At 32.6% G+C, this 23,443-nt stretch overlaps 3 protein-coding genes across 9 annotated transcripts; 2 read left to right on the forward strand and 1 right to left on the reverse strand.

Moving 5' to 3' along the window:
* Positions 1–4,495: 4,495 nt before the first annotated feature.
* Positions 4,496–6,653, forward strand: LOC122589093 (F-box protein At5g67140). Its single transcript, XM_043761337.1, has 5 exons — positions 4,496–4,682; positions 4,832–4,978; positions 5,823–5,958; positions 6,134–6,232; positions 6,315–6,653. The coding sequence occupies exons 1-5, from the start codon at positions 4,582–4,584 to the stop codon at positions 6,522–6,524; spliced, it is 693 nt and encodes a 230-aa protein (XP_043617272.1). The 5' UTR covers positions 4,496–4,581; the 3' UTR covers positions 6,525–6,653.
* Positions 6,654–9,366: 2,713 nt separating this feature from the next.
* LOC122589221 (tRNA nucleotidyltransferase cca2) lies at positions 9,367–14,718 on the forward strand. Of its 6 annotated transcripts, none has more exons than XM_043761475.1 (3): positions 9,367–9,619; positions 11,052–12,849; positions 14,285–14,718. In XM_043761475.1, exon 2 carries the CDS (start codon positions 11,071–11,073, stop codon positions 12,823–12,825), a length of 1,755 nt encoding a protein of 584 aa, XP_043617410.1. In that variant the 5' UTR covers positions 9,367–9,619; positions 11,052–11,070; the 3' UTR covers positions 12,826–12,849; positions 14,285–14,718. The 6 variants fall into 6 exon arrangements, with proteins under 6 accessions (XP_043617410.1, XP_043617408.1, XP_043617409.1 ...); XM_043761473.1 differs by having other exon boundaries at positions 14,290–14,718; XM_043761474.1 differs by lacking the exon at positions 14,285–14,718 and adding an exon at positions 13,714–14,177.
* A 557-nt stretch (positions 14,719–15,275) lies between these two features.
* LOC122587413 (PI-PLC X domain-containing protein At5g67130) lies at positions 15,276–18,840 on the reverse strand. Of its 2 annotated transcripts, XR_006322139.1 has the most exons (9): positions 18,686–18,838; positions 18,459–18,581; positions 18,119–18,256; positions 17,910–18,008; positions 17,076–17,379; positions 16,214–16,437; positions 16,052–16,138; positions 15,635–15,968; positions 15,276–15,489 (listed from the first exon to the last, which is right to left on the reverse strand). XR_006322139.1 is itself a non-coding variant. In XM_043759576.1 (8 exons), the coding sequence occupies exons 1-8, from the start codon at positions 18,770–18,772 to the stop codon at positions 15,780–15,782; spliced, it is 1,251 nt and encodes a 416-aa protein (XP_043615511.1). In that variant the 5' UTR covers positions 18,773–18,840; the 3' UTR covers positions 15,632–15,779. The 2 variants fall into 2 exon arrangements, 1 of the variants encoding a protein (XP_043615511.1); XM_043759576.1 differs by lacking the exon at positions 15,276–15,489 and having other exon boundaries at positions 15,632–15,968; positions 18,686–18,840.
* Positions 18,841–23,443: the final 4,603 nt, after the last annotated feature.

Raw genomic sequence — 23,443 nt, forward strand, 5'->3', positions numbered from 1 at the left:
TTTTTCCTTTGTTATTTTCTATTTTCGTTAAGGTTATTTATCTTTTGGTTTTTCTTGGTTTTTTGATACCTTTTTTTTTTGCTTATATGATCTCTTTTATTGGTTCATCATATACCCCGTATCACTATTTAGATTCTGACATTACGAATCCCATTTTGAGTTTTTTCTTTCGTTTTTTTTTTGGCATGGTTATCAATAGTCACCATGCTTATTAAAACTTGACACTTCGCATCGGTTATAAAGTGACACATCGCACGTTTCTTATAGTTTGGATTTTGCCACATTGCATCCTGTTCGGATTTTGTCACGTCTTTTTCTTTTTTAGTTTTGTTTTTCCTTTTCGGATTTTTTATTACGGGTTACTTCTTTTATTTTTTTCACACTTTTTTATTTATCATTCAACCTTATTGTGATACACCCCGTACCACTACTTGCATTTTGCTATATCGCATCCACCTGATATCTGAATTAATATATTAATATTTTTGTCATATCACATCCCGTTCAGGTTTCTACTACGGGTTACGTTTTGTTTTCTTGCATACTTTTAAACAAACATATTAATGACAAAATTATTTCTATTAAGCTATCGAAAATTAACGGCGTATATACTAAATTAACTAACCGTTTCAACAAAGGAATTGAGACCCCGCAACGCGGGGTCCAAAAATTTCTAGTATATAACAAAGACCATGCTTATGAAGTGAACCTGCCTAGCAGGTAGCTGCGCAGCAGCCTGCCAGCCTGTTTTTTTTTTTTTTTAAAGAATTTTTCTTTTTACTTTTTGTCACATAACTTTAATTCTTTTACTTTTGGCACGAAAATTTTGTTTTATTTTGTTTTTAAACTTTCATTTTTGTAAGTTTTGACATGAAAGTTTCATTCTTTGTACTTTTTATCACATAATTTCCTTAATTACCACGAAAGTTTTCACCGTTTTACTTTTGCCACATCACTTTCGCTTCTTTTATTTTTTGCAAAAAAAAATTGTTTTATTTTAATTTTTATATTTTCTAATTTTGCCACGAAAGTTTCATTATTATATAACTTTTGTTTCTTTAGTTTTCGTCAAACTTTTTGCATTCCTGCCACGAAACTTTTAACCTTTTTATTTTTTGTCGCATAACTTTATTTCTTTTACTTTTCGCACGAAAGTTTTGTTTTATTTAGTTTTTAAAATTTCATTTTTCTAACTTTTGTCACAGAAGTTTCAGTCTTTTTTTATCACATAAATTCCTTAATTATCATGAGTTGTAAATTTTACATGTTGTTATCTTTTCTGGGGCAACGCCCAAAGACTGTGCAATGACCAGTATTTTTTTTGTCTTCTTCTAATTTTATCGCGTATCCACGATTATTCGGGCGCTGAATCTTCTAGTTATATATAACAAATGGCATTTTTTTTACAACCTTGGATTGTTTCGGAGACTAGTTTGTGAGAGATTGGGGTATTTCGAAAAAGTTTAATCACGAAACCATTGACTACCTCGTATTGTAATAAATGGCATTTTTTTTTTTTTTTTAGAATCTTGAATTGTTTCGGAGACTAGTTTGTGAGAGATTTGTGGTACTTCCCAAAAGGTTTTCAATTTTATAATCACCAACCCAAAGATAGTTCAATGATATTTTTAGTCTTAAGCCGTTTAAGATCGTTTAGAGGGTTAGTTTCAAGTTTATTAGTTTAAGAAGATTTAGCGATTATATATTTTGATTTGTTTTCTTTTATTTAGAAGATATAATTATAATTTGGTTAGGACATGTCTTTTCTTCCAAGTTATTCTATAGGATTTTGGAAGAGTCTATAATCTTCCAAGTGAAATGGTGATTTAAGTGTGTGCAGTAAGAGCACGAACACAGACACGACTGAGCATGTTCAGAGGCCGCAATATTTTCATTTTGGTGTTTAGTTGTCTGGGAGCATGGATGCAGAGCATGGTGATGGTCGACCGTGCTCAGCGACCGTAGTGGCAGGCGATCGTGTTTATCATATATCATAGGATTTATCGTTACTTATGTGAGCATTCTCACTTCTGATATGCAAAAAATTTCCCGCACTCCATCTGACGTTTTCAAGTTTAAAATGTAGGATATGTATATTATAACATATTAAAGTATAACAATTTATTAGATTTTGAATTTGATAATTCTGAGTTTTCACATTATTTTGTCTAAAATGTTTAAAGTAAGAGAATGATTAAAACAGTCAAATGTTAAAAGAAAATAAAAAATAGAATGACGTCGAATTCCTTTCATTAGGTGGAGGTTGTCTATGAGGGTGTTTGGGATTATAATATAGAGTGATTATTTGATTATTATATTTGTAAAATGCAAAGAATCAAAAAAAGTGTTTGTGTGAAAAAGAGATTATTTGCTATGAAAACGCAGTTTTCGAGAAGCATGTACCTATATGCTTTTTCAAAACGCAATTTTGAAAACGCAAAATTTAAATTGTAAACGCAACCGCAAACACCCCCTGTGATTGCTGTTAATAACCATTTCTTTGTTTTTTGTATTGTTTATTACTTATTTATAGGGTGTTTGTGTTTGCGTTTTCAGAATAGATTATGTGTTTAAAAACTGCGTTTTGAAAAAGCATGTCCCTACCTGTTTTTCAAAACTACGTTTTCTCTCTAATTAAACGCTAGAAAATCACTTATTTTGCCAAACACATTTTTTGATTATTTGCGTTATACAAACACAATAATCAGATAATCAGCTCAAAACTCAATCACAAACATCCCCTCAGTGAAATAATGAATGAAAAAATAACGTAACATGTTGTGTTTGTATGCAATATAAGTCGAATGAATACGAACACTCTACATTCTTAAGTGTATGTGGGTAAACTATCGAAAAGAATTACATTGGAAGATTCACACTTTGTACACGGGAAGTGATATAGATAACACAATTAGAAAAAAGAATTTATAACGGACTAGTAAGACATAAATATAGTATACTAGTACTCAACCCGTCCAATTGACGAGTAGTCTTAAAAAATATTAATCAAAGCTAAAAAAGTGGAAATTCAAGTAAATTAAATACCTATGACTGATATCACAATTTAATCAATACGAAAACTAAAAAAAACATATGAAAATTAATTCCATATAAATATTGATTCCATTTTACCCATTTCTTTTCAATTTTAATTAAATAAAAAATTTGCAGTTTGTTATATCTAAACTTACTACAAACACAAACAACAATTTAAGACTAAACGATTTAGAATTAAACTCAACAAAAAAAAGAAACAAAAAGTGTACAATATATAATTTGAGAAATACATACCAATTCAGCAACAAAGACCATCTTGAATGTTTTGATTTTCTTTGGGTTGTTCCACTCTGAAACAGTCCATACATGCACAACATAGAGTCGTAGATGATGGTTAACATGTGTTGGCTTAAGATCTTCAAGATGAACTAATGTGGTCTTATTTTTTGTTGTTGAAGAATAAACCATAATGAACTTATAATTGAGAACAAACTAAATTAAAAGAGATATAATAATAATAATAATGATGATGATGATGATGATGATGATGATGATGATGATGATGATGATAATAATTTAAGTTCTTAATATATTGAATTTCATAAAAGTGATGATCTTTAAAAATTAAAAACATGTTATCTGATATAAGAGGAGGTCGAACCTTTTGGTAATCAACTTTTTTTTTGGTTTGGTCGTAGGTTTTTTTTTGTTGAGATTATGTGAAAAATTTTCCTAGGTTGTATAATAATTTTTGGAAAACTTTTAAGGATAAAAAGATTGTTTTATTAATAATAAGTTCGGCCTGTAATATATGCTAAAATGTGTAATGAACCTTTATGTGAAATGAGAATGTAGGTTTTGATAGAGAATGTAGGTATTAGAACAAGCAATAATTACTTGGTCAAAAGGTTATTATTTCATTCCATGTGAGGGTTTATATATGCTTATAATTTGCATATAAACCCCTTAACTAATTACAAGCAAGTACATGCTTAATTACAACACAAACCCCTTAATCTAAACATGCTAAACACCAAGGACATATCAAATACAAGTTTACAAAACACGCACTACAAAATATAAAGTTAACACGGCCTTTAGATCTATTAATTAAAAAAACATTAAAAAATAGAAAATTAATAAAGATGAAGTTTTAGGCTAAATAAGAAGATCAAGGATGACAAATATACCTCCAACATGCTTTTTTTTAGTTATATTATACATGCCCGTCAAAAAAAAACCATACTAATATCACTTACCATATACACTTATGACTTATCAAAAGTTAGAAAAAAGTACAAGAGTTACATAAAGTGAACACACTTTCTCAACATATGTACAACCCAAACATCCACAATGTACAACATTTAGAAGCATAAGACTGGTTCCAGGTGAATATTCAAGAATAGACACGTGTGATAGAAGTAAACAAAAAAAGAATCTGATGGCAAAACCATGACCACATTCCATCGCCATTTCATTTCTTTTACACGAAAACTTCTTAAAACCCCCCCCAAAACTTTTTCTTTGTAAATTCAGGGAACCCCTCCTTTTTTTTTTCTTTTTTTTTTTATAAATATTACCATGGAATTAGAAGAAGAAAAAGAAGCTCAAATTGATCGGCTACCCATGGATTTACTCGCTCATATCTTTGTTTTCATCACTTGCTTCAAAGATTTAGCCCAGTATGTTTATGTTTTATGTTTGTGTTTTATGGGTTGATTACATAATTATGAAGTTTTTATATTGTCAAGTTGAAATTTATGATTGTGTAAAATTGTATTTTTGTCAAAAGGTTGTCAGTTATTGTGTTTGTTTGTGGGTGAAAATATAGGACAAGCGGAGTGTGTAGAAAATGGAGGGAAGGAGTGAAGCAATCGATGGGAAGAAGAGAGAAATTGAGTTTTGCCGATTGGAAAATGGATGATGATTCCACTTCTCGTATTGTTCGATATGCTTATTCTCTCAAGGAGCTTGATATGTATGTCGTTTCTCTCTTGTTCTTTTTCTTTCCGACTACTTTGATAACCGATATAGTTAGATACTTAGATATATGTGTATAATGTTGGTAATAACAATAACTGCCCAAAAATTATGGAAGAACATTTAGGTACAGTATTTTTATTCGCGTTGAACATGTTAAGGATAGTCCTTGGGCTACCGTTGACTAAATGATTTTGTTTTATGTTTTTTTTGCCTATGATACATTGATATATTGTTTTAGTCATGTTAAAAGATCTTGGTTACCAGAGTTTTATGGGAAAGAAAATTTACGAGTCTTTCTAAAGAAAAATATTCAAAAACACAATATCATTCATGCATTTGTCCCTAATTCAATTCCAATGCAACCTGCTGGTAGTTGGCTAACTGAATACCATTAGGCTAAATTCCCATGGGTGAACATTTATATGTTTTGAAGCTTGAAATATATCTTAATCCAACTTCCGAAATCCAAAAATATCTCAAAGTGAATGGGAATGGGGTATAATGGTTCTAAATATAGATTTGAAATTTGTCACATTTTTTTTGCTTTGTTAACTTAGTTATCTGACGTGGTTTTCGAGCCGACTAATATATGTCATATTATTGTAAGTATAACGATATTAATAGATGAAATGAAAATATAATAAATAGTAGACTTGGCTCACCTTTATGGAACAAATGGAAATCACAAAGTGGAACACCATTAACACTAAGAGATGCATTATTGTATAATATATTTGAATTAGCCACATAAAGGGGTTTGGGTCGGATCAATAAGGATTATGAAAGCGAGATAGTTTTACATTTAATTTTGTTACACCTTTTTCTTGTTATGGTTTCAGTTCAAAGAGCCGATGGGGTTGCCAAATAACAGACAATGGATTGTATCAGTTGTCTACTGCAAAGTGCATTATCAACCTTTCCTCCATATCCTTGTGGGGCATGACAGGGATCACCGACAAAGGCGTTGTTCAACTGGTATGAGATCATAACTCTTTCTTCAATATATTGTCCTCAATGTCATAAGTTTGGGGTTTCACTAGTACAAATACTATCTTCATAACTTGGAACTCTGCTTTTTCATAAACATTTCCAACTTGGAACTCTGCTTTAATGTAAACAAAATTAATTATTGCTACCTTTTTTCTTTTAGATTTCAAGGGCGAACTCTTTGCAATACCTGAACATCGGGGGTACTTTCATAACAGACGAGTCTTTATTTGCAATTGCTACTAGCTGCCCAAATTTGAAGGTTTGTTCCTTCCTATACGTTTTGTGATTTATATCAAGTAAAAATTCTATATAATGCTTAATTTCCTTGTTGGTATTTTCAGACTGCAGTATTATGGGGATGTCGCCATGTAACTGAAAATGGACTTGTATTTCTTGTAAATAATTGTCACAAACTAGAGACTATCAATGTATGGGGGATGAGAGTACCTATCGACTCATTCACTACCCTGCTTACAATCCGTCCAGCTCTCCAGATCCTACCCCAATCATTGCTCAATATCGGAACCATTTCATTGTTACCTGTTTTTTGAGGCGATTTGGTTGCTTCATGTACAGATTGCTTCAACGCGTCTTTCGTTCATGCTATCAAAAATTTGTACAGATTGTTTCTCATTTTATGTAACTTATTAAGACAATAAAGTGGACACTTTGTGAGATAACTCATATACATGTGGGTTTGTGTGTTCTTGTAGCAATGTGTGCTGTTAGCCTTTTCTAAAGAGGCAAGTTGACTAACACGTTTAGTAATTTATATATTAAAATTTTAAAATATCAATTTGCTTAAATGTATCGATGCTTCGAATTTATATGTTGCTTAAAATGTATCAATGTTAGACGTGTTAAATTGGTATTTATGTCTGACTTTATATATGCATATAATTAAGTAATTTTTTATTTAAGTACGAGTTTCATTATTCGAGTCACTAGATTAGCCACCCATCCATTTATGGGTCATATGGATCGGATGTTTTGTTAAAACCGGATAAATAACTAGTCTAATGCTTTGGTTTTGGTTTTGTGTATTCTTAATTTGCAAATTTGCACCCTAAACTTGAATGAATATATATAGTGCAAGAAGTTTTTAATAAGCCAAAATACAAAACTACAACAACTCTGCTTATCTCAATATACTAATTGGAATAATTCAAATACACGTATTGCTCGAGTTTCGAGTCGAGCTCGAGCCTCAAAATAGCTTATTCGAAAAGTTCGTGAGTTTAATCGAGTTTGTGCTTATTTGCAGTTTCACCCTTTAATATTGTATATTTTTACATAATTACTATCCTATCAGGCCGAGTTTAATCGAGTCGACCTTGAAATTGTTGAACTCATAGGACTAATTTAATTTTAAAACTTAGTTTAATAATTGATCGAGTCGAGCTTGAAAATGTCGATTCGTAACGCGAGTTTGAGCTTGAAAATAAAGGCTTGGTCAAGCTCAATTTGAGTTTGTAGTTTAAAGTCAAGCCCGAGTTTGGCACTGTATTAGCTTGATTACAGTAGTACACCTCTCCCTAACACCACACACATCAAGAAAAAAGAAAGAAAGAAAAAAGCATAAACAAACAAATAATATAAACGAAATACAAAACCACTTCCCAATTATTCATCATTTTTAACTGGTTTTCAAAGTGACATGACTTCTAACAATATCTCTATCATTTTCTTTTTTAACTTTTGACGTATAAAAATAATACAAATAATGACACAAATATATATACATATAAGAAAAGAGGGGACACACAAGCTCGTCGTTGGCTCGACGGTTGATCAACGATAACAACCGATTTCTCAAAGCAACAAGACGCTACCTATGATTGAGCATCTATTGATCAGGGAAATCTTATTAGTATAATAGTAAAACTTTGCACATAACTTATGAAAACATACCTGATGTCGCTAGCTTATTTCCCTAAATCTCCACAGATCAAAGATATAGCCAACAATCTACCAATAAACTAAAACAAGATTGTAGCATCCTTTAATCGACACGTGACGTTATACTAAAAGACAAGTGTCATTTTAATTATATTTATTAAAAAAATCATTTAATAAATTCTTTATTTTAATCTCGTCTATATCCTTATTAAACTAGGATATCTCTAACTTATGATATAAAATTTAGCTATCAAATTTGTAATCTAATATGCTGATCATACTATTTTTATCCCAAATATATTATGATTCCTATCATTAATTTTATATTTATTATATATATATCTTCAATCTCTACTAATAATTCTCATAATTTGTTTCTTTTGCAAAGTATAGTTTTTATTATTATTGTTTTAGCTAGGAATATATTCAATGGTAGTTTAGTATCACGATCATGATAAGAATAAATAGGTTCACTTTAGTTATCTAGTGTACATAGGTATATAATTTACACAAGTTATTAAAAATCACACATATTAATTAAGTGGTATTATTTTCGAAAGTTTTCATCATTTTATTATATTCAGATTAATATTTATATAATCCAAGAATTAATAACACCAAATATTTAATCAATCCGTATATAGTACGGGTATTAATACCAGTAATATACTCCGTAATATGATGCAACAACAACAATTTAATATTGTGCACTTAGGGATGGCATACAGACCCGTACCTGATGGGTAAATTCGAAACCCGACATCTTTAGGTCGGGTTTGAGTCCGGGTATGCGGGTCTAAAGTCGGGTATGAGGGTTATCTTTATTTTTTTGCGGGTCCGGGGATGGTTTTATATAAAAACCCGTATACCCGCCCCGTATACCCGAAACCCGAACCTGTTTAGCCGACCCGTATATATTATATTACATAATAATAATGATAATAATAATAATAATAATAATAATAATAATAATAATAATAATAATAATAGATAGATAGATAGATAGTACCATTATCTTTTTAAAATCGCTTGCTAGACCACTGTGTTTCTCAAAAGCATCTGATCAACTTGTTTGTAATTTTGTATGACTTTTTTGTTTTTTCACACTAATAAATCATCACTATCTTATTTCTAAACACCCAAAACACCCAGAAATACAAACTACACAAATGTGTACATCACATGCTATTTCCAATTATTTTAAGATATATGAAATTTAATTTAACAACTTAAAAGAAATTACAACTTAAAAAATTAAAATGATAACGGATCCACGATTACCCGTAAGGAAAACCGTTATCCGGCGGTTAGTAACTAAACGGAGACCCGTCGGTTTCGGTCCGGGTCTGGGATGAGAATTTTTAATCAGGTATAAGTCCGGAATTAGCTAAACTCGGACCATACCCGGCTACGTGCACTCCTTCCACCATATCATCTCTCATCAATTAAAACAGCCCAGTATGCCTTCCAGTTTTTGGGTCGGGCCTAAAATAATAAAACGAGAAAAAAAAACCTAAATAATAAAACGAGAGTATCAAGAAAAATATTACTGTAAAACATAGATAGATAGATGATTGATAAGCGGTCTGCGAATACATTTGGGTGAAATCCTCCAACTGTAATAAATACATCCACAAATAACAAGGCTTTTCCGTTGATTGTTTAGGTTAGAGGGTAAACGCAAATCCGTGGTCTGCGAATCCTCGCCCACCTCTCCATTCCAACTGAGAATTTTGGTCACTAAAAGGTACCCCTCTTTCTCTTTCTCTATATTCATATAATTTTTTCCTTTCAATATTCGACTGCATTCCCCACACACAGTGTTTACTTCGTCCGGAGGCTATTAAGTCTGTCTACATGAATTATAAATTTTTGTAATATGTATTATATATATTGGATAGAGATCAAATGACAAGGAATCTTAAGGAGAGAACGAAATGTTCGTTTTTTATTTTTTTTAGCTTGTTTTTTTGAACTTTTTTTCTTTTTTTCACTTTTTCATTCTCACTTTAATTCCCTAATTTCATATAAAAAGTTTAAAAAGTTTTGAAAAATATTTTTTTTAAACGCCCGTAAGCTATAGGCGAAACCTCTCGATCTATGGCAGAAACCTCTCGATCTATGGCGGAGCCATGATGGCTAAGGGCAAAGCCCGTTAGGTAGATCACACCATCACCGATCACCCCCTATGACCTATCACCTATCACACCCACCAGCTACCCCTTATGAATATCCTTAAGGGCGAAGCCCGTACCGTACTCTTACATGTATAACTTACTATAAAGATGGTGAAAAAAATGAAAAAAAATCAAAGAAACAAGCTACAAAAAATAAAAAAACGGACCTTCTTTCCCTTCTCTACTTAAGAACCTCTCTGGATCTCTACCCTATATATATATATAATAATAATCATTATATAGCTTTTTCCGGTAAATAATCAACTAGTTATAATTTGGGGGTGTTTGTTCCCTCTCTTTTGGGTTAGCGTATCAACTTAGAATAAGCTCAATATGATAAAGCTCGATAAGCCGTAATTAATGAGCAGCGTAATCAAAAGCTTATGTGAAGGGATTGTGGCTAAGAAGCCAACCAAATAAGATAATGACCATAAGCCTTTTGGCTTAATATTTGGTCAAAAAGTTCAAAGCCACCCAAACACATATCAATATACTTTTTAGAGGGTTTTTGGGATTACGTTTTGATATGATTATTTGATTATTACGCTTGTAAAACATAAATAATCTAAAAAAGTGGTTGGGTGGAAAAGTGATTCTTTGTTATGAAACGTAGTTTTGGAGAGCATGTACAGAATGCTGTTTTGAAAACGTAGAATCTATTTTGAAAATGCAAAACCTGTTTTGAAAACGCAACACCAAACACCCCCTTAGTTTCATAAGGTAAGTTTAAGGAGTAAGATTTTTTAAAGAAAGTTAGTCAAACATGTCCTTTTTCCCCAGAAAGTTGACTCCACTGGGTAAAATGGTTTGTATACGAGATACGACTATATGAGTACAATGTTCATTAATAATTTTTTGTAGTAGCATGTTGTGGAAAGAGGCGAGACAAATGTTTTTGGTTAGGATATAATGCTTGGTATTAAAAATAGATCTCTTGTTTATTTGATAAACCTCCTTAAAAAGCTTCTGTTGTGATAGTTTTTCCCCAATAAATATTTGCAGCCAAATTTTCTGTGGGTGTATGGCTAGGATTAGTACGAAAATAACACAATTAAGATGGTTTTATGGATCTTCTTTGACAACAACCTTTACAGGGAAGTCCCTTGTTCCTTTTCGTAAAAGTGTCGTTGAATTAAAGAACCCGCTATTTTGTTTTCCAAGAACTCAGTTATTGTACCCGTGTTCCAGAGCAATGTCGATGACTAATGGAGCATTGTTAGCAATTCCGCCTGTTATGGTGAAGGAAAACATCGATCTAACGGAAAAGGAAAAACAGATATTTGATCGGTTGCTTCAAGTTGTCTATCATTTCAAACTTGAAACCAAGCTCCGAGTTGCTGGCGGGTGGGTACGTGATAAGCTTTTAGGGAAAGAGTGTTATGATATTGATATTGCTCTTGATGATATGTTGGGGAGAGAGTTTTGTGAAAAGGTGAATGAGTATTTAGTATCTACAGGAGAAGAAACACAAGGGATTGGTGTTATTCAAAGCAATCCCGACCAATCCAAGCATTTGGAAACCGCAAGGATGCGACTTTTTGATGTATGGATCGATTTTGTGAATCTAAGATCTGAAGACTACGCTGAGAACAGCAGAATTCCAACTATGCAATTTGGTACTGCGGAACAAGATGCATTTAGAAGGGATTTGACGATTAACAGTTTGTTTTATAACATCAATACATGCTCAGTTGAAGATCTTACAGGGAGGGGTTTAGATGATCTGCGATCTGGAAAAGTTGTGACCCCTTTACCACCAAAAGAGACGTTCTTGGATGACCCGTTGAGAGTTTTAAGAGCAATTCGTTTTAGTGCCAGGTTCGAGTTTGAAATGGCGGAAGAGTTAAAGTTAGCCGCTGCAGACAATGAAGTGAAATCTGCAATTGCTGATAAGATTAGCAGAGAACGGATCGGCCATGAGGTAGATCTTATGGTAAGTGGGAACCAACCGGTCAAGGCAATGGCTCACATATCTGAGTTGGGTTTGCTTTGGGTTGTCTTTACGCCACCGCCAAATTGTGAACCCATAATCTCAGATGACCATGATAAGGTTTGTGCAGGATTTATGGATGTGGCATGGAGACACATGCTTGAAGTAGGATGTACCTTTAGTGATGAACAACGGAGGTTGTATTTGTATGCATCGTTGTTCCTTCCACTTAGGAAAACTGTTTACACTGATAACAAAAAGAAAAAGGTACCTGTAGTGAACTACATCTTTAGAAATTCCCTTAAGTTGAAAGCCAGTGATGCTGATGATGTTATGAGGCTGCACAATGCAGTTGAGAAATTTTTGTCGTTGATTCCTTTCGTGATGTCTAGTCAAGATTTGCAAATTAGTGAACTTGATTGGGAAAAAGAGATTATTGATGTTCCACCGTCACTGAAGTTAAGAATCTTGCTGGGCTTACTTGTCAAGGAGATAAAAGATTTCTGGAGGGCTGCATTGATGCTGTCCACTCTTTTATATAAGGACAGTTCTTCTGTTGAGGTTATTGTTGGGGAATTAGAGAAAAGAAGAGAAGTCTTTAAAGAGGTTGAGCATGAAATATTGAAACTCGGTCTAGATAATGTGTGGGAAGTTAAGCCTTTGATTAATGGAAAGGATATAATAAGGCTTTTGGAGCTACAGAAAGGAGGTCCCGTGGTTAGTGAATGGCAAAGAAAACTGCTACAATGGCAGCTTGCTTATCCTTCTGGAAGTGTAGATGAATGTGTTGACTGGATGACTAGGCAAACACAATTGAAGCGGGCTAAAACAGAATCAGATATATAGACTATCTTGTAGCTGAATCTGCTGGTGGGTTGATTAATCCTTACAGAGGCTATTTAGATTTTGATATATCCACAACTAAGATGCATAGAATCATAGATCAGTTTAATGCTTATTCTTATTTTTCAATCTTTTCGATAGAAGGCTTTTCTGATTAGTTTGACTGAATCAAAGTTATTGCTGAATGAATTGTGTAAGTTGGCTAATATGATACAAGTTGAACGTGCCATGATGCCAGTGCGATGTAATATATAAATCAGCAAAAGCTAGTTATTTGAACACGTTGGATGGTTAAATTTAAAAGATGTAGCTGTAGCATACAAAACACATACTCATTGGTTTTTTTGCAGAACTCACAAGCTATAGCATTTACCAGTTTCAGCCTTATATTAGAAAAATTCTAAACCATGTAGAAACTGGCAGTCAGGAAGTTCGATGGTACATTCTTAGAATTTTTCACAGATATTGCATTTGAATCTTTACTAAAATTATCAAAACCATTAATAAAAATAATATTTTCAAAAGTATACTTCCTGGGTAATTCTGGTTTGGTCAAACCCTAGAACTACAAATGACAAAGTTGGCCGTTTCGTATTTGCAAACCCCATATTTCATGGACACGGATCATGGCTAAACGCTATAACTTTTAAATTTAAATCCGCTTTTCTTGATCTAAATGGGTTTGCTTTGTGTGTGTGGTTCTAAACAGTTTCTCTTGGGGTTTGCAACCACATAATCAAGATTTTCCGGAGCATTAATCCGGACTTGTAAATTACTGTACCTCTATATATAATTGGCTAATTTTTATTTTAATATAGTTTCGATAAGAATTCGTGGGATGTGATGTTTTTGAGGAAAAAGTACTCTACATTCTAAGCTGCCTTGTAACAGTTGGCAATCATATTCATCAATCATCAATGGATTTGAGTCCTCTTCGCAAAGCTTCAGCCAGTACTAGTAAGAGACACAGATGGCAGGGGAGAACAAATAAGAAACTCAATTGCAAATGAAATATAGAATGACTATGACACTATGTATCAGGATTGAACAATGAAGTTAATATGTTGTGATTAGTGCTTTTAATGCATTCCTTTTTTACTTGTTTAATAGTCAGCGGGTTTAATGTATTGTAATAGTTAGCGGGTTTAATGTCTAGTAATAGCCAAATGGGTCGGCAGGTTTAATGGTGTGTGTTTTTAGGCATTATACTACTGTATGGTTTGTCTGTCATCTTGGCTAGCCAACCAGCTAATTGACAGGTTAGGGGGTCAGTGGATATTTTGTAACAGTCATAGTGTACTGATCTTATCCTTTGTAGTTTAATGATTGATCACTATTGTTCTTTGCCTCTTCCATTCAGATTACAATGCATTTCATTCTACAACTGTTTTAGGTGCTAAAAATAGGCTGTCTTTGGTGCTGAAATATGATGAATTGTTTGCTGTTTTTGGTACTGAAATAGTGCAGGTTCGCTGCTGTTTTTTATGCTGCAACAGTGCACTATTGCTGCTGTTTTTGGTGCTAAAACGGTTGCTGCTGATTTGGATGCGGAAACATGCAGAATTGCTGATGTTTTAGCTATGTTGTTTTGGTGATGAAACAGGCAGTGTTTTGGTGATGAAACAGGCAGCATTGCTGCTGTTTTTGGTGAACGGGTTGACTGGTTTCGATTACAATTGCAGCCCCCTTATGAAAAACTTGTGGAGCCTAGTTAAGTTTTGATTGCTAAAGATTGTTCGAAGCTTCAAGTATTCCAATGAGTTTCCAAAGTTATTACTGCATCAATAGAGAAGTTTTTGGAGGTAATGCTTTGGTTTTGCTACTAAGAATGTCAAACTGGAAAAAGTATATTTGTTTGACCTCTATATAATAAAAGAGTATATTTGGTTACTAAAATGTTTGTTTGGGCAATCTTTAAATATTTAAAAGGGTATAATTGTTAAATTATCGTTTTTCATTTTTTTTCCCTTCAACTCAAAAACATAAAAAGGATATATATTTTCACTTTCTTTCCTTTCATTTATGTAAAACTCAAGAACACAGATTATAAAATATATGTTTCATTTCATTTTTTTTTATTTTATCTTCATTTCATTTCTTTTCCTTTCCATTAAAAATAAACTCGAGAACACAGTGTGAGTGTTGCTAAGAGGTACTTTTGAAGAAAAAGAGATGTAGGTTATGTTTTTAAGTAAGCAGCTACGTTTAGTGTCCTTGGTTGAGAAAACGCTACAACATACTGTACGCATTTTTTTAAAAGTTATTAGATTTTGAGGCGATTATGATGTAAAGTTCTTTGAATATATGGAAAATTTTAAGTTAAAGTGACAACCAATACTTACATAGACGTGAACAAGGTTCATCCTTTTGGTACAAATGCAACTCACAAAGTAGATCCATGGGTACAAATGCAAATCACAAACCGGAAATTACGATACAGGAACAATGGAACATGCCATAATACCGTTGATATGTAATATACATCATCAAATTCCAAAAGGAAGGTATCGCCTTTGCTTTCAAGATATGAGTACAATGTTAGATAGTGGTACTTACACTTGTGAATAAAGAAACCAAGTAACCAACAAGAAAACAGAGCAACCATAATAACATAACTGCATCCTAAATGCTATATCTTGATTTCTCATACTTTGCAAACTGAAATGCCTGCAAAACCGCAAAAAAAAACTGGGCGCGTTAGATTTATAGATCAAAGTTGGTTTGTTTGACAGAAATTAGATACATATAAGGAGCATTGAAATGAGTCTTAGCGAATGTAATTTATGATGTCATTAGTTCAATCAAAACATACCCGAATAGGAACTCCCGCATACTTCATTATGTAGCCACCAAATGCTTGACATTTCACCATGTTAAGTGGGAATGAATTATATACCTAGTCTAACTTAATACATTAAGATATAAGAACGAGCCTCTACGAAGGTGCTCGCATGTATCTATTTCAAATACAACACTAATAATATCAAGGAAAAATTGAACCCATAAATGACCAATAGACTAGTAAGATTTATTTGCGAAGCAGATCCTGTCAATTGCACAGTTCCTGAGAAACTACCAGAAGGACCAGTTGGTGCACTGGAATTCGCCACTCCATTGTTTCTGCAAGTTCCAAACGGTGCCCCAGCCTGGAGAAGTCAAACGACAATATAAATGTCACCAGAACGAGAGTTATTAGATCATTAATTTAGTAAAAAGATTCAAGAAGTACCTGACAAGCAGTGACTGAAACACACCCACATAACGTTTGGCCATTCATTCTATCCAAAGCATCGAATACACCTCCGCCATCACTTCTCTGCAAAATGTCAATTTAACATAGGCTAGACCAGTATACAGATTTATCTTTCTAGTCAAAGGAAAAACTGAATACCATATAGTAATTCACAGCCAAGAAATTGGGCATCACATTCCCAGCTGCTTTGTAGCAGGTGCCAACCATATCCATCAATGGAGTTGAATGCTCTTTGCAAGCTTCAGCTTGTACCGGCATCGTAGGGAAGTAGTTTTGAAGGAAAAGAGATGCACTTTTTGAATCAAGTGGTTTTGATTCTTTTCTGTTTGGGCAAGAGCCTTGTTTTACACCGGGATCTCCAGCTGAAAGCTCATAACATTTATGTTTAGTGTAATTTTTGAGGTGCTAATGATGTATTTTACATACACAAGAACTTTTAAGTTGCAACTTTTGCAATCAAAATACAGTAAATAGAAAGATTTTAGATTTTCATTGTAAAAATATCCAAATCAATCTTGGTATATATGACTCCCTCCCTCCTCTATTATTATAAAAGAAACGGTGATATAAGGTCCACAAGATTCTTTAATAGTCTATGTTATTTAATATATTTTAGAAAAAATCTGGTTAAACACTATGATCTAGAACTATGTGTGAAATCAAACTTTGTATATTCCACCTTGAAATCATAAGACTGTTTAATAGTTTTTGAGGTTTTGGCCTGATAAATTTAAAGTGTCAACTGAGCTAAGCTAAAAAGTTATAACTAAAAACGAAATGGGCCAAATGTGTCACAAAAATGTATTTAAATGCATTCATCAAGGAAGAGCTAGAATACGATCTAAATCATATGGTTTTGTATACTTAGAGCAATAATTTATTTATAGAATGCAAACAAATACGGAGTAAAACAAAAATTGATGGATAGTCTAACCCACATTACATGTACCAAAATTAACTTAAAAGCAAAGATTAATGGGTAATCAATAGTTGTACTTACGTTCATTTTCCACCATGTATCTCCATTGGTAAGCAACACCTTCGGTAACTTCCTTTGAAGAATCGGAAGTGAAAACCAACAACCGATGATTTTCTTGTGCCATATTGGTGATCGTAGGCCAATCCTCGCCCTTTTTTGGCATCTTGGAAACTGGATACCAGTATTTGTCTAACCCAGCATCGGCGAATAACTTGGTCAATGCTCTTGTTGTATGCACATAATCTTCAATTATAATTGTCACAATCTCAGTTGGATTTGAACTCAAGAATGCTTCCACTTCTCTCAATGTGTTAATTGCTGGTTGCTAAGCAAAATACACGCAAGTATTAAACACATCATAAACTAGTACTCTGATGGTCGTCCCAAAGTTTGACTTGCAAGTATGACTTTTGAGGTCAAACATACTATCTATCAGTCATCCCATAGTTAAATATGCAGTTTTGACTTTTGGTGGTCAAACATAAGATACAGATATAGCAACACATCATTATGAACTAGTATTAGTTGTAAAAATATAGGCGGTTGCGATTTTCTCAATAAAGGTAATCACTTAGGCATGTTCAATTCATGTAATAACAATCAACACACTACTAAGTGATTATTACCAGTTCTAGCAACAAAGCATTATATCACATGCACTATGTCTTTTTACATAATTATCTCATTACAATTTTTCAATATCTATCTAAATGCACATCAAACACTTTTTGGTAACTATTGTATCCCTCGACCTCTAAAGACAAACAATATCTCGTTTCTGGAACAGAAGGAGTTATTCATACGACATGAAAGATTATACGAAATTATGGATATAACAAGAGAAAAGATTCTTACAAAGGCAGTGATGTTGTAGCACTGGCCACGGAATGAGTGGCAGAGCCAGATATCATTGTCGAAGTCATACATATCCAACATCAATCCTCTAACTCCATTCTAAACACCAGTTCAAACACACACACAAATAAATAACAAATATGTCAGAATAGCTTAACGCAAAAGACTTATGTAATCAAAAGAGCTTATAAAGACCAAAAAGAACATACTCTTAATTGGTTGGTGACGGAATCTTCTTGATTGTAAAATGTGATCCTTTGAGGACCAGTCAAGAGAGGGGCATCCACAATTGAGAATGCATTATGTGTTACAAGCCATGTGTACTTGTTGAATGGCAATCCACTTACCTGACCTCCATTAACACCCCAATACATAAATGATCAAAATATAGATACAATTAAAACGCTTTAACAAGATACATACAATTATAGCAATTTTTGAAAGTTGGATACTCAGGATAGCAAAACTTAAAGTTTTTTTACATAGACACATTTATATATTATTATGGGGCTATATATATATATATATATATGGGTTGCATAGACTTACAATGGCAGTAGGGATATTAGCTTGACCTCTAATACAATAAGGCTGATTTTTACCCAACTGAGGGCAATTCCCACAATACAAACCAGCTGCACAATCAGTAGCTGCTGCACATGATTCTAACATCTGTTTGTTTGTTTCACATTTAGCCATAAAATGATTTACCAAAAACTGAACAGATCTATTATATGTGTATATATATATATATAAAAATTACTAAATCATTTAACCTGGCAAGCACCGTTGGAACAAGCTAATGAAGTAGTGAAAAACAAAGCAGCTGCAGAGATAAACAGAAGCCATGATTTCTTCATCATGACCTGCTCTGCAGATAATACTAAAAAAACACAAAACCCCAAAACTTTAGCAAAACTGATGGATAGATAGATATATATGATTTATTGAGATAGAGATATAGATAGAGATAGAGAGAGAAAATGTGCGTCTGGTAAAAGTAAACAAATGTTCTTTTTATTTTATTATTATGTTTTTACTTTTGGAATTTCAAAGGAGGTAAAGTTTGTTATGGATGGTTTTTTTAGTGTGAATGTGAATTATTGTTGTGAACTGTACGTGGAAATGTGAAATGTTTTGTGTTGTGTTTTACACACAAACACAGTGACAGTGTGTGTGAACTGTGAAGTGGTGAATGAAAACGGTGGACGGACACCGACTATTTGTCGAACGTTATTAATTAAAAATGTTAAATTAATACATGTGTCTCCTTGATAGGGTCTTATGTTCAAGAATTGAGAAGCATATCTATACTACTTATTAAATAAAATATCCTCATGTTGAAAGTTACATGGGGAAATGTCTAAAATGTTCTTCCATGTAATATTTTCATCTACCACCCTTAAGATATGTAATATTTTTACTTAGCACTAAAATATTTTTACTTACACTACCCCTTAACCTTAATGCTTACGTTATACTATCAATCCTTTATTTTTTTAAATATCCCCATTAATAATCTACATCAATCGACGTCTCATCTACCACAAATAGTCGCATCTACCATCACATCATCGCCGCCACGACTACCGCCGCATTGCACGGGTAACGTGCAAGTAATAATTAAAACTTTTATGAGGGGTTAACTTGAGTATACTCATGTTTAAGTCTGAAGAGACAAGGTTTACCCCTATTAATCGTCGTGACTTCAGGCAGATTAGTAAGGGGTTTTCTCCCATCGGGAATTTGAAATAGACAATTCTACTTCGAGGGAGCGCACACGCGGTTAAAACAACATATGCTAGCCCTCCCGCTGTCGAATCGCGACACGAAGTTTTCAGCCAAATTCACCTTAAATAAAATACATGCGTCTATGAATGTATGTCTGTCTATATAGAACAACTGTTTTGTTTTTAAAAAATTATATATAAATAATTAAAAAAACAACATAGAACCGCTACTACTACTATCTTGGAAACTAAGAATTTCTAGCTCCGCGTTGCGGGGCATTAATTCTCGTGTTGAAATGATTGTGTTATTTAGGATTACTTGCATTGAATGAACAAAGATTCAGTCATAGATGCTTTGTTTAAAAGTTTATCGTATCATATATATATATATATATTTAATATATCTATTTAAAGGTAAAACCACAATAGTTTCCGTCTGCATATTACGTGGTTTCAATTAGTTCGATTGGTTCTGTTATTGATAATTTATGTTTTTAAAAACTTTGACATATAAAACATATACTTATTCAAAGACGATACCAAAAAAAATTAATAAAAGTTTTTAATATATTGTTTGGAAACCTGAAAACAGTTATGTTTTGTTATTGATGATGTGTCGCTATATATGTTTGTTAAAATATTTGACATATGAAATGATATTTATTCAAAGGCATGGCACAAAAAAATAGTTTTGATAAATTATTTGAAACCCAAAATAAAATTTTTTGTAAGAAACCAAGAAGTGTATATATATATATATTCGTTTTCAATATAATTACAAAAAAAAGTAGTTTTGATATATTATTTGAAAAGCCAAAAGAAAAAAAATGTATGAAACCACGAAGTAACTCATAATTTTAAACCTGAAAGGAATTGAATGTGGTAAAATCTGAATATTGTTACAAAAAAAAATAAACGTTTTCAATATAATTATTTGAAAATCTGAAAGAAAAAACATATGGAAAAAACCAGGAAGTAACTCATATTAGAAAACTCGAACCGGATGCGATTTAACAAAATCCGAATAATGATGCGGATTGTAACATGGACGAATAATAACTCGCCACTATTCACATGCTATTCAATTATTAGAAAATATATATTATAATAAGATGTACACTTTTTATATATTGATTGGTTTTCAGTTATAGTTGTGGCACATGGATAACTTTGTTATTATTGGTTTTTGTATTATTTGAAATTTTGAATTACTTTTCCATCAATAATGTCCTTTGAAAAATAGCAATGTGGATTTTGTATTTGTGTTCAAAGTTAAATTTTAAAGTTTCAATTATATAGCCGAATAAAAAATATATATGAGTAAGTGGTGAATTATTCATTTGAGTCCTGATTTTTTCTAGGAAATCGGGGGGACAACTCATGGCCTTTGAATCATTCAATCAATGGCTAAGATTAAACACTATCACTTACCCTTCCAAACAACTTTCCCAATTTCATTTCTTACCAGTTACCACCGGATGAAAACACACACACAAACAATATGACTCTCTCTCTCTCTCTCTCTCTATATATATATATATATATATATCTCATCCTCATGCTTTTTCGGCTACGACGACGGCTGACACCACCACTATCATTCCTGACCACACACACAAACACACTTTGTGTTTCATCTCCGACGACTGCGTCTTTAACCACCGCCATCTCCACCTTTACCTCTACCGGCGACGGCGACCACCACCACCACACACACACTTTCTTTCCCCCTCTGTTTTTTTTTCTCTAGCGACGACAACCACCAGTACCACCACCATCATCTTTGACCACCACCAACAACAAACCTGTTTACAATCAAACTTGATTTGGCTAAGCCAATCAAACTTGATTGGTAATTGTAAAACACATTTGATACGAATGACTACATTCCAGTATGCAATCAAGTTTGATTGGTAATATTCAATCAAATTTGATTGCATACTGGGAATGAAGATGCGTTTGTTTGTTACCAATCAAGTTTGATTGAGTATAGCCAATCAAACAATAATACTCAACTCAATCATATTTGATTGGAAACTGATTAGCTGGAAAACTTCACCGTCTATAGTCATGTCAATAGTTGGAGAATTTTTCAGTGTTATTCGCCAGAGGTATGTTTTGATTTTATTTCAGAGATTGATTTTGATTTTAGGATTTGAACGACGGTGTTTTGTGTTTGGGGGAGAATATGACTGATGAATTTATTGAGCTACTCCCGCGTGTCTGTGCGTTGGTGGGCGCCGGAGATGATGGTGGTGGTGGGCGCCGGAGATGATGGTGGGGGGGTGTGTGTGGGGTCGTGTTTTAGAGGGAAGAAGCAAAGAAGACGAGAGGGGAGCGGGATGTTTTTTTCTTTGATCTGGATCGTTGATATGTTTTGATCATATGGTTGTGAGTTGTCCCTCAGTATCCAGCCTTTTTAATAGATCCTCCTGATTACAACCCAGAGTATATATAGCCGAATACAAAGATTTTAAAATGTTATAATCAATTTCCAAAAATCAATGGATAAAAATAGAATTGTCAGAAATCATTTTTTCAAAGAGATATATATATTTATAGACGAGATAGGTACCCGCGCAATGCGGCGGCGGTGACGGCAACGGGTGGTGCTAGTGGCGGTGGTGGTAACGATGTGGTTATTAATCCTAAAGGTAATTGACGTAAATGGTAATGTGATTATTTTATGGTTAAGGTATGTATCTTTTGTAAATAACTTTATTAAGAATATTATAGAGATATTAGGTGAAAATATTTTAATTAATTAATAAAGGAGATATATAACTTGGATAAATATGAGTATAAAATATTTTAGGGATATATTGGGTATATTTAGTGTGTGAGTTATGAATGTGTTGAAAATTAAGGATATTTAGGTATTTTAAAGGTAAAGAGTTGAAAAGATGGAAGTGTAGTTTGTTTATTAATATAGTATAGATATAGAAGATGATTCATATAGTCATATAAAGTTATAAACAACACAACCTGACTATATATGTTCAACAAAAAGATTTATATGAAGGACTAGCTAGAGGAGGATAGGGATAGAAGTTTTAAACTTTTAATAATATACATAGGCATACATACGTAGTTATATCTGTAAATTTGTTTTTATGTATGTAAGTTGACAATTAAAGAAAGAGACACCATGACTGCCATAATATTTCGGGCTTTAATAAATATTTATTTTATATATAGAAACATAAGTTATTCATACACGTTCTCATATATTTATATTTTTGCTTTATCTTGTTTGGACTAATAAGTACACATAACTTTTAGATTAAAAAATAAAATAAATTTTCTATAAGTTTTGGTTGATTTATCACATCAATGTTTTAAATACCGGTATATATCGGTCGGTATTACTGGTATTTGAGGATACTCCGGTATTTTAATCCTGGTATTTTTCTGATATTTTCACTATTTCATACCGGTCGGTATATTCGGTATTCCCGATATTTTCTGGTATTACCATTCCGGTATTTCCTGTATTTTCATTTTTTTTTGAAATTTTTTTAAATATTTTTTATGATACTTTAATGTTAGTTTTTGTTATTTGTAAACTTTAAACCTTATATTTTGTTATGAAATATCTATTTGGTATTAATTTTTAGTGAGTTATAATTGTTTTTTGACTATTTTCATGGAATTTAAAATTTTTTTGTAGAATAATAATAAATTAATAAACTAAACTAAAATAATCGTATCAACCGATATTTTCGATAATACTGATAATACCGAAAAAAAATTCAAGACCAATATAATTAAAATATCAGTTTTTAAAACATTGGATCACATCAA

Source organism: Erigeron canadensis, chromosome 2 (genome assembly GCF_010389155.1).
Source record: "Erigeron canadensis isolate Cc75 chromosome 2, C_canadensis_v1, whole genome shotgun sequence".
In the NCBI taxonomy this organism is placed as follows: Eukaryota; Viridiplantae; Streptophyta; class Magnoliopsida; order Asterales; family Asteraceae; genus Erigeron; species Erigeron canadensis.